The sequence below is a fragment of the Fusarium subglutinans genome, assembly GCF_013396075.1.
Source record: "Fusarium subglutinans strain NRRL 66333 chromosome Unknown NRRL66333_c0000051, whole genome shotgun sequence".
Taxonomy (NCBI): Eukaryota; Fungi; Ascomycota; class Sordariomycetes; order Hypocreales; family Nectriaceae; genus Fusarium; species Fusarium subglutinans.
In genome coordinates, this window is record NW_023502114.1 from 188,593 (window position 1) to 201,479 (window position 12,887).

At 49.3% G+C, this 12,887-nt stretch overlaps 5 protein-coding genes across 5 annotated transcripts; 1 reads left to right on the forward strand and 4 right to left on the reverse strand.

The window, feature by feature from the left end:
• Positions 1-464: 464 nt before the first annotated feature.
• FSUBG_5292 (Apc13 domain protein) lies at positions 465-824 on the forward strand (the record flags this gene model as incomplete). The annotated part of the gene is made up of 2 exons (XM_036683373.1): positions 465-467; positions 516-824. 2 exons carry the CDS (start codon positions 465-467, stop codon positions 822-824), a joined length of 312 nt encoding a protein of 103 aa, XP_036539212.1.
• Positions 825-1,006: 182 nt separating this feature from the next.
• On the reverse strand, positions 1,007-1,722 carry FSUBG_5293 (SPP30; the record flags this gene model as incomplete). The annotated part of the gene is made up of 2 exons (XM_036683374.1): positions 1,007-1,448; positions 1,499-1,722. 2 exons carry the CDS (start codon positions 1,720-1,722, stop codon positions 1,007-1,009), a joined length of 666 nt encoding a protein of 221 aa, XP_036539213.1.
• Positions 1,723-2,164: 442 nt separating this feature from the next.
• Positions 2,165-4,171, reverse strand: FSUBG_5294 (mitochondrial chaperone BCS1; the record flags this gene model as incomplete). The annotated part of the gene is made up of 3 exons (XM_036683375.1): positions 2,165-3,384; positions 3,504-3,594; positions 3,647-4,171. 3 exons carry the CDS (start codon positions 4,169-4,171, stop codon positions 2,165-2,167), a joined length of 1,836 nt encoding a protein of 611 aa, XP_036539214.1.
• A 1,893-nt stretch (positions 4,172-6,064) lies between these two features.
• Positions 6,065-7,164, reverse strand: FSUBG_5295 (CRAL-TRIO domain protein; the record flags this gene model as incomplete). Its single annotated transcript, XM_036683376.1, has 2 exons — positions 6,065-6,450; positions 6,501-7,164. 2 exons carry the CDS (start codon positions 7,162-7,164, stop codon positions 6,065-6,067), a joined length of 1,050 nt encoding a protein of 349 aa, XP_036539215.1.
• A 1,277-nt stretch (positions 7,165-8,441) lies between these two features.
• On the reverse strand, positions 8,442-12,211 carry FSUBG_5296 (inositol polyphosphate 5-phosphatase; the record flags this gene model as incomplete). Its single annotated transcript, XM_036683377.1, has 3 exons — positions 8,442-8,547; positions 8,597-12,120; positions 12,170-12,211. The coding sequence occupies 3 exons, from the start codon at positions 12,209-12,211 to the stop codon at positions 8,442-8,444; spliced, it is 3,672 nt and encodes a 1,223-aa protein (XP_036539216.1).
• Between the last annotated feature and the right edge of the window lie 676 nt (positions 12,212-12,887).

The window sequence follows — 12,887 nt, forward strand, 5'->3', positions numbered from 1 at the left end:
GGGCTGTGGCTAACACCTTAATTAGTGACTTAACTTAGTACAAAGGCCGCCTACAAAGTAAAAAGACTAAAGAACCTCAGGCGGAAGCCAGTGACACGAATAACATAGAATCACTTAAGTACGGCATTACTACAGCTTTATATATCCGACATAATTGAAACTTAGATCTCCGAACTGCCATACCATACCGTACCTAGGGGAGAAAAGAAAATACAGGCCCTTGACCCTAAGCAGTAAAAATATTTAGGTAAATCTAGCCTAAGCTTACGGGGCTCTTTGCTAGGTTTATTTTGACACCCTATATCAAGGTCCGGTCCATATTTTCTTGCTCCCCGAGGCGTACTTAACCCAACTGCCAGAGCTCTCACTACGGCCCCACACCCCGCCATCCGTCCCGCTGTGGAAACCAACCGATCCTCAACATCAACAAACAAACCATTCAAGATACCCTGACATCCTTCAAAATGGTAAATACCCCTTGCTCTAAGCACTTCTACCCTAGCTAACACTTTCAGAACAAAGATTCATCCTTCACGTTCATTCACATGCACCGCTCCCGCGACGCAGACCTCTTCGAGGACTTCTGCAAGGACAAGCTCCCCGATGACGAGATCTACGTTCCACCCGTTCACCAGCCCATCAACCCGGAAGACGAAGACGATGTCGTGCCTGATCAACATGCCGCGTTTGGAATTCAGCGCGCTACGCAGAAGTCAAAGGAGCCTGCTTGGAAGGACCTGGGTCTTTCGGAGCTCATGAACAAGGGTCCTAGTATTGGAACTGGTGGAAGGCCGAAGGGCTCTGGAAGTGCTCTGCCGCGATGAATGGGATACACATTGTAGTCGTTGTTGTTTGGGCAAGGCGTTGGGCGTAAAATGACTATAGAGAAGCAGCATGGCAGAATGGTTCAATATTAAATCAGGCATGATATCACATCGCCAAAGACACAATTCGTCTTTATGAGACCCATCCCATCATAAAAACTCCAAAACTCCAGCCTCACCACCTAATTCTTCCCCAATAATCCCTCCCTCTCCAGTACTTCCGGCCTAAACTTGACGAGAAAAACAGTCTTGCCAGGCCACATATCACCCTCCGCAACTGTATGCGCTGTGACTTTGGCCGGGAAATCAGCTCCGTCGCAGACACCTTCCACAATACCCGCTACGTAGGCAGCGCAGTTCAGCTGACTCATTTCTTTCGGCACGCTGATGTATTGGTTGACAAGAGGTTCGTTATCGATGATCATGTATTCCTCTGGTGTTTCGGGGTTGGCGGATTTCTCAAGTCGGTCTGCTTGACGGCCGAAAAGGTGCTGCCAGATATTTTGCTTTATGAAGTGGAGGAGGGCAATGATGCTTAGCGGTCGGGTCTGTGTGCGCGCTGGTTCGCGGAAGAGGAGAAGATCGAGGAGTTTTAGACCGATGGAATGGCCTTGGAGATTAAGTCTGCGCATAATTAGCTTCCGCGCTTCATAAACAGGGAGAATTTAACGTACCGCTGTTCAAGCTCCTGAATGCCCTTGACCCTTCTCTGCGCATACGTCACCATCTCGCCAAACAGATACGCAAAGCTCGCCTGGCTCAGCTCAGCCGTCTTGGTCCTATTCAACGGGCGACTGTAGATATTCTTTCCATTGCTGGGGTATCGCAGGCCAGGGTCTTTGCTGCCGCTTGGCGTAGGCGTTGGCGCTACGGTGTTGGGGGGTTGGAGGTTGCTCATGATGGGCTGTGAGGCTGTCGCTGGAGCATTTCGCAGCTTCTAATGTTCTATGGAGTGTTTGTAAAAGATCGTAGGCGAAATATATCCAGCGTGGTTGTCGTGCTTGGAGGCTCGTTGTCGCACGTGTAAACGTGGGCTTGTTTGGAAAGGTACCTTAGGTAGAGGAGGTGACATATGTGGAGACTGAGGTGCTGACCGAGCTACACCGAGAGTTCACCTTGATAAGTCAAATCACAACTACACTGAAATATTCATCAACATCTGCAAAACAAAAGCAAGAACTTTAATTAAAGAAAGTGAGGCATAGACTCATGAATTACTAATTATGCTCTAAGACTACGTGTTCCGTCATCAAATTATAGCAAGAATCCAAGTCCAGCAATTATCATCCTCATGCAACTCCAAACAGCCCCCCGACGATGCATTTGTCGAAGTCCTTCAACTACTGGACAGTAACAACCTTGGATTTGAGCTCTTTCTGTTTGACAGCAGCCTCAATCCAGCCAGAAGCATCCTCAAGTGCCTTTCGGGGACTCTTCTTACGCTTGAGCAAGAACCCCTGGATCTCCGCGGGCGAGAACATACCCTCTGGGATCAGTTGTCCAAACTCCTGCGAGATCTCCTTGAGTTCTTCGATCGACAGAGTGGTCTCTTTTCCTTTGTTATCCACGAGGCTGTGGATACTGCCATTCTGTGCCTTGGATGCGGCAGGTTTGGTCTTGGACATAGGGACTGGCTTGTTACGCGACATTTCGTACATCCGGTAAAAGAGCTCCGATGCCTGTGCGCTGGTTGCGTTCTTGAACCCAACCTGCACATCGACTCTTCCAGGTCGAATGAGAGCCTCGTCGAGGGACTCGGGCTTGTTGGTGGTCATGATGAGGATGCGACCTTCATGCGAAGCAACACCGTCAATGGCGTTGAGAAGTCCAGAAAGTGAAATACTTTCCACAGTCAAGATGTTATTAGTACCCCTGTTGCTAGTATTCTCTCTGTCTCTTCTGTTTCGTCTTCGCTTTCTGCGTCTCTTTCGGTCCTCTTCAGAGCTGTCGGTATCGCTGTCGGAAGAGTCTTTGGCCTTTTTGGATTTCTTCTTTTCTTTCTTCTCAGCTTTTTCTGGCTTTTTGCCCTTAGGATCGCTGCTCTTTTCTCCGGTAGCGTCTTCATTCTCTTCGTCGTCATCTTCACCGTTGGGACGACGGAGACCAGCAGTGTCAATGTCTTCCAAAAGTACAACACATCGGCGAGGAAGTCTAGTGAACAAAACAGCCAGATCCTCTTCGCTGACGGTAGGATCTTGAAGACTGATGACATAGATATCGATACCGAAAACGCCAGCCAATGCAAACGAGAAACTTGTCTTGCCAGTACCAGGGGGTCCGTGAAAGAGATAACCACGGCGGAGAGGAATACCTCGAGAAGCATACCACTTAGGAGTTCCGGGGTGCAAATACTCGTTGATGTCTCGCAAAACGTCGTGCTTCTCTTCATGCTCGAGAATCACAGTTCTCATTGGTCTGATAGGTCTCCGGGCAACTTGCTGCCACATGCTCCAAGCATCACGGCGACTTTCTTTTATTCTGGGGCGGTAGATAGTGGTCTTGTGGCGAGTATCGAGGAAATAGGCTGTTTTGGCATCTGCGAGAAGTTGCTTGATAGGGTCTGTGAATCGTTAGTTAATTATTGATTCAAGATCCGCGATATTAACTTGCCAATAGACCTGCCGAAGCAAGATATCTTGAGCTCCTCAACATCCTTGGTCCCTCCCCAACCGTTGGTACTTTGCAGAGACTCTCTTTTCCGGTTGATCCGAAAGTAGGTCCTGCCATGCCAAAACCCTGTCGTGCCCATGGCTGGGACATACCGTGGGTTCTGGGGTTGTCAGTGATCAGTGACTGCAAAAGGCAGAAGCACGAAAACTTACACATCTAGCCGCGTCGCTGGCAAAGTTGAGATACTTAGGCGAATCTTCACCGTCTTCGACAGTATTTGTGGCAAGCACATCTGCTTGATCTTCTTCCTCGTCCCAAGCACTCTTAAAGACAGTCTGGGCTGTGAGATGACGATTAGACGCAATATCCTGCTGCTCCGACAGGAACTGCATGAGCGTAGAATAGATCTGGTCATTCTCGCTAACGTATATGGTACACCTGAAGTATGTGTGAAGGAAGTTATCGATCGCTGCATACACTTGATCGAAGAGTTTGGACAGGCCCCAGATACAACCGAGCAGGGTGAGGAGGAGAGATGGATCAAGACCCAACTGAGCGCCCACGAAGCGGTAGACGAATAGGAAGAGCTGGAGTAGAGGCGATGCTTGGCCTGCGGATACAAGAAAAGTGTCCATTATTCCAGGGAACGGCGAAGAAGAGTTTAGTGGTTGGGCGGTGTTGTTCATGGCTTGGAGAAAAGGAGACCAGCCCATCTTGCTCATCTTTGTGATGTCCATGGTGTATGAAGGAGTGAAGTTGTTCAGGCCGTGATAAGGCAGGTTTAGATTGGTTTCAGGCTTGCAGAGGTTCAGTTCCTCCTGTTGGTGACGACGTTTATGCGGGTGCAAGAGCTCGAGCGACTGATCCAATAGAGGCCCTTTCTTGTTCGGACGAGTTAGATGCAAGACTGCGCTGGCAGGGTGGCACAACCTCTCCTCGGGGCCTCCTTTTATAGCTGGAGTGAGGGAGAGAAGCAGAGCATATGACCTGACCCTCAGGTCCGGCCCAGCTCTGAGTTGGTGTTGGTTGAAGAGATGCTGATGCTGTTGTTGTTGCTGTTGCTACGGAGGATGATCAGGCTGTAATTCAGAAAGGCTCGAAAATGCCTTGTTATGCACTTTGGGCGCGTAGTATGCAGCTTGAATCCATAGAAGGAACCCTGTATTTATATCAGTGATAATGTAGGTTAGTTTCCTCCTGGTCCGAATCCTTTGGGAAGTGGCTAGGTCATGTTGGGTCATGTTACCAAGCAAAAAAGCACACTTGTTTTCTTTTTTGCCCTACGTACATGACAATTAGGTACCTAGTCTACGCACTTCCCGTACGTACACACATAATCTGCCTAGAATCTAGGCTCTACCGAGACTGCTTATAGTCTTGTTTTCGTGAATACATGCACGGGTGTTTGATTCACCCTAAAATAGACTACCTATGCCACTTTGTGTAACGATCGAGTACATATTCTCCCGGACCAAACCATAACCAGGTGTGACTCAAACAAGTCTTGGCTATGGGAATAATAAGCAAATGAAAGTGATTTCACTCTCGATGTGGGGTTGATCCGACGAGTTTGTTGTGTGCATGAATTGCGTAGGTCGCGCTCATTGCCTAGTTATCTCTATAGAGTGTGTGAGTGCTAATTCATGTGAGTGGTTGGATTTCTCATTTTGAGGCACCACATGCAACAAGAGGCAAACCCAACAGGCAGCATTAACGCTACCAAAGTTGGAGGTTGTTTTGGGCTGCTTTTCCGGTCAGATTTGTCTTGTTTTTTGCTGGGTCTTTTTGCTGTAAACAAAAATAATTGTCAGCCTTTATCGGAATTGGGGAGACTTCACTCCCAATACGACGACTTACATGCCATTCAGCCTTGTGTCGTGCATCTTCCCTGGACCTGCAGACGAGAAGAGGGGTTTGAAAGGAATAGGCATAAGCTGAAGTGATCAAATCACCTCGGCTTTTCCTATTGTGTCTTTGCATACTTCCAGGCTTGTTCAATCTGGAATACATATCGCGAACCGTTGCGCCCGAATAAGCTTGGGGGTGAGGCTCTGTTGCACTTTGTGAACTATCATATCATAAGGACTTGGTTACATTTGCCTTGTATCAGTTGCATATGAACAAGACTGGTGAACATGCTCGGAGAATTCTTTTCGAATTGATTGGTGCGTGACACTGATACTCAGCCATGGTGGACATGAACACTTGTGAATACTGCTACAGGTGTACACATACCTCAAGTGGCCTGTGAAGTATTATGCAGTGATGCAAGACATGAAGTAGAGAGAAGAAGTGAACATGACTGATCAAGGCCAATCGCTCTTGATGCAGTAGAATATTAACTATCAACACCATGCCGAGCCTCAGTGAGCTGATTCACGGGCACCCTTCGAGCATTGCCCTCCGTCTGAATCAGGTCTCCTACTGAACAATCTGAGGGAAATACGAAAATTTTCTATAACACGCCGATTATGCGAGCAGGCGTCCTCAGAACTGTATAAACCGGTTGATACCCCCACGATAGCCTGCTCTAGTTCCGATGAGGCTCAACGCCACTCCGCCCTAGCACATAGACACACGCTCAACCATCTATCATCTCACCCAAAAACACGCGTGATATCACCGTACACCTACGCCGCAACAGGCTGCTCCTCCAGCTTAGTCTCCGCCAACTTCTCTTGCACATCCTTAACGCCAGCATCCTCACCAAACTTGAATCCCTTGACACTGACATCCGTTCCACCCGCGAGGTAATCCTCGCTCTCACCAATCTCCTTGCCAGCTGCCTCCCACCGTCGGTACTTTTCGTCACGCTTCTGGCGGCACAGCTCGTTCAGCGCTGGCCAGTATGTCTCGTGGTCATACTCAAAGTCCATATCACCGCCCCAGTCGAGGCTCCACAGCTGCTCTGGAGGAACGTACTGCTTCATGTCTTCGTTGAACTTGAGCTTCTCGCGCGTCACGGGATCGATGAAGGGCGTGATGATTTTGAAGAAACCCCATACGATCCACGGTACTGATATTGTCAGTTCTGTTCTTCGTTACAAGAGATAACACAGTACTTACCGTTGATGATAAGAGCCTTGCCTAGTCTCTCAGGATAGTGGTTCTGCAGAATATGCAACACCTCTCGAGCAACAGACACGGGCACACTCGTGTTCTTGCGCTCCTTGCTGGGCTTGAAATTGATCATGAGGCTCAGCATCTCCACTCCAGGCGGCATGAGATCCGTCACCCGCTCGACCATGTAGAACAAGTGATGCAGCTGTCGGGGACTGGTATCCGTGTTTTGTCTCGCCGGGTTAAGATACTGGCACGGGCGACCCTGACGATCATATCCGATGATCATCTGCTTTCCGGTCTCCTGCTCAGGTGAAATGTACTCAGGCGTGAAACCCTCAAGACCATACTCCCGACGCCATGCAAGAGTTGCCTTGAGCCGCTTGGCAGAGTCGTCGACTGACCACTTTGTAGCGCGGAGATAACGGAGGAGACACTCTCGGGTGAGCCATGAGCGCTCGTGATCAGTGATGGGGCCTGATTTGTCCTCCTCATCGGCCTTCTTCTCACATTGGATCTCGGTGATACCCTTGACTTGCTCTAGCAGAGCCTCATACTTTGTCTTTTGCTCATCTGTCAATTCCGGCCTTGGAAGAGGTTTGCTGTTGGGTCCTGGGCTGGCAATTGGTGTCTTTCGAGGACCAGCTGTGTTTTCTGTTGAGCTCGCCATTTTCAGGACGTTTCTTGAGGTCCAGCTTTGAAAGGGTGAAGGAGATAAGTAAAGTCTCACCGCTCGATCAACGTGAGCAATTGGTCAAGGCTGACAAGTCTATGATGAGCAAGTCCGCCAAAAGATGTCCGTAGAGGCTCTAAATCAAGCCTCTTGTCAGTCTATTTTCACTCAAGACTAATGAAAACAGAATTCAAGAAAGAATTCAAAATCAATCTCTCCTCTCAAACTCAGGAGAAGATAAATTGATGGCTTTATCCATTCACGAATTAGGTGACTTGGCAACAGACTCAACAAGGAGCCGCACACGAGCCAGCCAATCACCTTGCAATCCAACAGCGAATTAACCTCCGGGGCCGGCTTCCGCTGGCTGCAAATACAGGGGGTTCTCAGTAATTTCCAGGGGACCTCGGATGATGCGGGGCGTCTATCCTCCATCTACGTTATCATGCGCACTGCGCAGTTGGCCTCCAGCTTAAGACAAATGCAGGCTGACATGCATTTTGATGTGTGTACTCCGTATCCAGCCATTCAAAAGCTCGTAATCGTATTCTTAATACCAACCCTCACTCAATGTTAACTTGTGTTGGTTGGGTTTCATATTTCATATCCAACAAACAATCGTTGCAACCGCCAAATAGAAATACTAATATAGACCTCTTACAAGCGAGTTACCCTATTCTTCTGGATATTGGGATCCAACAGGTCGACAATGATGCATTATGGCATGATCAATTTCTTTTTAATGCGAATTGACTTTATCATATCGATAGAGCTTCCGAAATCTACATTTGAGATAACCGAACAAGGGCAGGTCACCGCTATAGCTGATCATATCTGCCAACTCCAGGTACTTTCTGTCTGAGACCTATAAATCAACATCCAAAGCCACATGCTAGATTGCCCGACACTTCAATGGCTTATATTTTCCTCTATCTCATCTTTCATCATAAGCTATTCCCAGTATCTCCTCGTCCTTGGGTGACCAAACGTCTATCATAAATGTCCACAATCCTCTCATGTGTCCATGCCAATGTCTAAAGTACTTCCAGCTATCAACAAAGACAAGCCAATGTAGTAAAAACAACTAGTCTATCGCCTGCGCACGCCCTTATCCGTGATACTCACTATCACATCCGCATTCCTTTAGCTCCCCAACCTGCTTTTTATTCCGATAAATCATCAATCCAACTCATTCATACGCCTCTCATGTCTTTCTTTTCCGTGCTGCGTTTAGGAATCAAGACGACTTTGCCGCCCGGGTATTGAGTAGATAACTAGGCGCGAACGGGACTGCGGTTGTCACGTCTCGCTGACTTCTCTCTAATGAGCCTCTTGCTCGTCTCTTCGTCAAAGCCGCAAATATCCCTTAAGAACAAAAGTCTGTTATCATGTTAGTTCAGCACCCTCGATGAAGCACGTTCAAACTCACTTGTCTTCGGACGTTTCTTTCTCCCGCATATCTTCGAAGCTCTGTTGACTTTCCATCCAAGCTGTTGCTCGACCTCTTGGATCGACCTTCTTGACCCAAAGGTTGAAAGTTCCAGTCACAGGACGGTGGTCACTCACTCGAACCTCATGCCGCTTGTAATCAAATTGCTCAACACGGCCTCGCCCCCTGTATAGTAGTCGATCACACCAGGCAGGGCTTCGTCTCTTCTCGCTGGTGTCATAGTTGTCAGTACCAACGTCGTACTTGTAAGTTGGCGCAAATGTGATGGGCATTTCTTCAAAAGCTCGGAGCTTGAATGCTGGATTTCGTCTTCGTGCGACCAAAAGCTGATCTCGTTCGAGGAGCTTGCCCAGATTGTTCTGCTTGACTGCAGTGACAACAGTATCACGAGACATGGTATCAATTCGGTAGTTCAAGTCACCATTGAGAATACACAGCTCATGATCCATGATTAGACTGCCATCACCACCACCAACGAAGCTGTCAATGCGAGCAGCAGAATCTCGTTCAACAGCAAACAGATTAGCTTCCAGAATGGCAGCAATGTCATTATGCCGGGCGTTCGCTTGTGACTGTCCCGCAGCCAGATGGCAATTGACGAGGCAGATGGAAGTGTCGTCGACTCGGAAGCGTACGGCAACACAGCCCTTGTTACCGTGCAAACCACCCATGCCTCGCTTGACTTCGGCGCCCTGGAGGCCCCTGATCCTGTCGCGTAGGGTTGCTTTCACAAAGACGCAGGTAAACAACCCAACCATAGGCGCTGTATGAAGGAGGTGGTATAAATCGTCCGCAGGCATGTAATCGTCGAGAGTCTTCATCAAAAAGTCACGCCAGTCCCGATATTGGTGGCTCATTCGTTCCTGGTCTGTTCCGGCTTCCTTTTTCTTGGGCTTCAAGAATCGCTTGGCCGTCAACTTTTTGTCCTCCAAGTCCACAAGTTCCTGGAAACCAAACACAAGGATATCAGGCGAGCCACTTGACTGAACAAGATCTTGAAAGAATGTAGAATCGCCACCAGAATGTCGTAGGCTCGAAGGTGTCGATGCTCCAGCATTCCAGGTAAAGAACAGGGCTCGTATTTCGTCGAAGTCGCAGTATTGAGTATCTTTGGACTTCATTGAATCTTCGAGGAAGTCATCTTCAAGTAAGCCATCCCATGCCTTGATCTTGTTATCAGCCCCCAGTGAAATGATTTGCTGTCGGTCCAGGAAATATGAGCAAGAGGGGTCAGCGGCCATCTTGACAATGGGATTCTCGTGCCCCTGCCACTCTTTGAGAATGACCCAAGGTGCCTCCTCCACGTCATACACACATATTTTACCGGTGTTGTACGCCGCCCAGATGTAGTTGCCTGCACTCGCCAATGCGTTGATCTTCCATGTGCTGATGTTCATCATCATCACACATGAATAGTCATTGGTATTGTAGACAGTCACCTTGCCATCCACATGACCAAAGAAGACCTTATCCGGATGTGATTTGACAAGAGTGCCCGAAGTAACCTCGCCGGCACTGTCCGCTATCAGGGGACGAACGAGCACTTGGAATTGGGTTCGCCCATCAACTGTAGGGGCAAATACTCGAATCTCCTTGCCTGTCGCATGCCAAAGATAATCCCCGATGACCATGGAATGCGTGTGTCCTTTTGGAAGCTTGTAACTCTGAGTAGGATGTCCTGTAATGTTTGCAACTGCTTTTTCATCCGGTCCCCATACGAGTAGTGTTCCCGATTCGTCCATGGTCCAGATTTCGTTCCAATGTCGGAATATTCGTACAACTTCGTTTCGACCATGGACATTTGGCTTGCTCGGTGTTATGGCATGCGTCGCTATCTCGACTTCCATAAGGTCTCCTGTATTGGTACCTATCCATATCCTCTTGCCTTCTTCTCGCGGATCAGCTGCAGGTTTGAAGCTTACCGCAGATGCCTTGATTCCCTCAGTATGCTGTAAGCTCATAATCTGCTCGCCATCGATGAGACTCCACACTCTTGTCATGTAACCACTGGCGCAAATAAATTCACCACAAACGTCGAAACTTCTTGCATCATACTTTGTTGGAATCTCATAAGTTCCAAGCTTGCTGAAGGGTGGTCGTCGATTAGTGTTCGAAGCCTCGGGATACGTCGTAACGTGGTGGATAGGCTCAGCCTTTGGAGCAATTTTTGCGGCAACAACTGGAGTAGATTGCACAGACTTTGGAGGTGTGGCAGCAGCAATCGGGGCGGCAATGGTCGTCGGGGCAATACGGAACTCGGCTGGTGTTCGGTCAGATGCTCTATCTATCGTCATAGACCTGCCATGACCTCGTGAAGGAGCTGCAAGCTGTTGCTGGGGCTGCTGAGTCGTAGGGGTTGAAACCACTCGCTTGGGTGGTGATGAAGTAGGCGCCGGATCGACGGCTTGCACTGCTGTCGTTGCAGTTGGGCGTTGTGGTCGTGGGGGAGGTGGCATGCTATTAATATTGTTGTTTACTGGAGGTCGAGGCGGGATGTCAAAGTTTGCAGGTCTTGCTGGTAGTGCTGGCCGAGGCTCGCCAGTTACCTGTGGAGTTATATGACCTCTTGAGAACCCATTGGCCTCTTCACGATCCTTTCTCATAGTCGTGATCGAATGATGAACAGGTGGAGGATCAAAGCCAACAACCACAGATTTTGGCCTGCTTGGTTCAATGTGCGATTGTGGCCTTGGTCGTGTTGGTAGTTTTGGAGGTGTCTCCTCCCCAGATCCCACGCTACTTGGCGGACTATTAAACGGTGAGTTTTCCTGGGAGATGCCGCCCTTTCCAATGACTGTTGGCCCAGAAAGAGATGCGATCTTGGGAGGCGCAGGTATCAATGCCTTTTCATTGCGAGGGGCTGGTGGCGGTGGAGGAACCTTGGGTTCTCGAGTCCTGATCAGCTCTCCAGAACGTCTAGGTGGAGGCGGTGACGGTGGCCTCGAACCGCCAGGGCGAGGAGACTTGGGAGTATTGAGAGATGGTGAAGTATTAAGTGATCGACTTGGAATCTTGAATGATCGGCTACCGCCGGTTGGTGTTGGAGGTGTCGCAACAGCATCTGGGTTTACGAATGAAGGTTGGTCTCCAACTGCTAGTGCTGAGATTCGACCCTTCGGGGGCGATTGGGGTGGAAGAACTGTCACAGCTGGAAGCGTAGCCGACGCAGGTGGTTGTGGCAGCTGAACTGGTTGTGGTTTCGGAGTCGGAGCTGGTCGTGCGGACGTCGGCGGGGGAGGGGCATCGTGATTCACAGACAGTACCGCTGGTTTAGGTTTTGGTCTCGCAGGGATTGCTGGAGTCGAAGGACTGGCCGGCGGCACTTCTTGTCCAGGCTTGAAATCACGCAGACGGTTCGGTTTGGGAGCTGGGGAGATAGGTCGTGAAGGAGGTCCTGTGGCAGCTGGAGCTGTAGCAGGTGGAACATCGACAGGTTTGCTGACGTTGGGGTTGGTCGAGTTGCCCATGTTCTCGAATCGGGCGCGTAATGAGGATACCGGCTTCTGTAGGACTGTTAGCTTTGTAGATACCTGATGCAATGGGAATCCATACAAGTGAAGAGCCATCGGGCCCTTCTCCATTGGCTGGCTCCATGATAATAGAACAAATGCTTCCTCTCGACAGCGAGGGTCGAGGGTGACTCTACCCGCTACACCCACGCCCAGTCGTCTCACTCATGAAGGCATCAACAGTGGAAAGTAGAAGCTGAATCCGGCGCGACAGGTTGTAATATGCCAGAGTCAAGCAGAAAGACTGCAACGAAGAGCCAGAATTCGAGACGGTAAGTAAAAGCTCCAAAAGTCGGCACTGGGCAGTGACAAGGACGTTGGGGGTCGACGAAAGAGCGGGTGGATGATGTTAATGTTAATGACAGGGGCCTTTGGCGAGAACCCAAAGCGGCTCGTATCGTCGATATCGTGGTGGAAGTGCGTGGAAACTAGCGAGGGATGCTTTAGAGAAGTGTCTTGTTTTTTTCTCATTCAAAATCCCCTATTCTCCTCGTGGCTTCGATGTCGATCTTGCTGCGAGTTGTCTTGCGTGGTCTCTCACAATTTCGAGCTGGCTGAGCCACCCTTATGTCATAAGTGGGTGCGTCTAACGTAGTTCTTGGCACTGTAGACACATGTGCTTTGCGTGCGGCTAGTACTGTGCATATAGGCTCGTTTCATGAGTGATGCACTGTAGAGCTACCAGGGTCAGTGATTTCCGCTAAGGCTTCAGGGGTGTATCAGCGGGGAAACCATCGAAGTTCAAGGTGTCCACGCGGTCA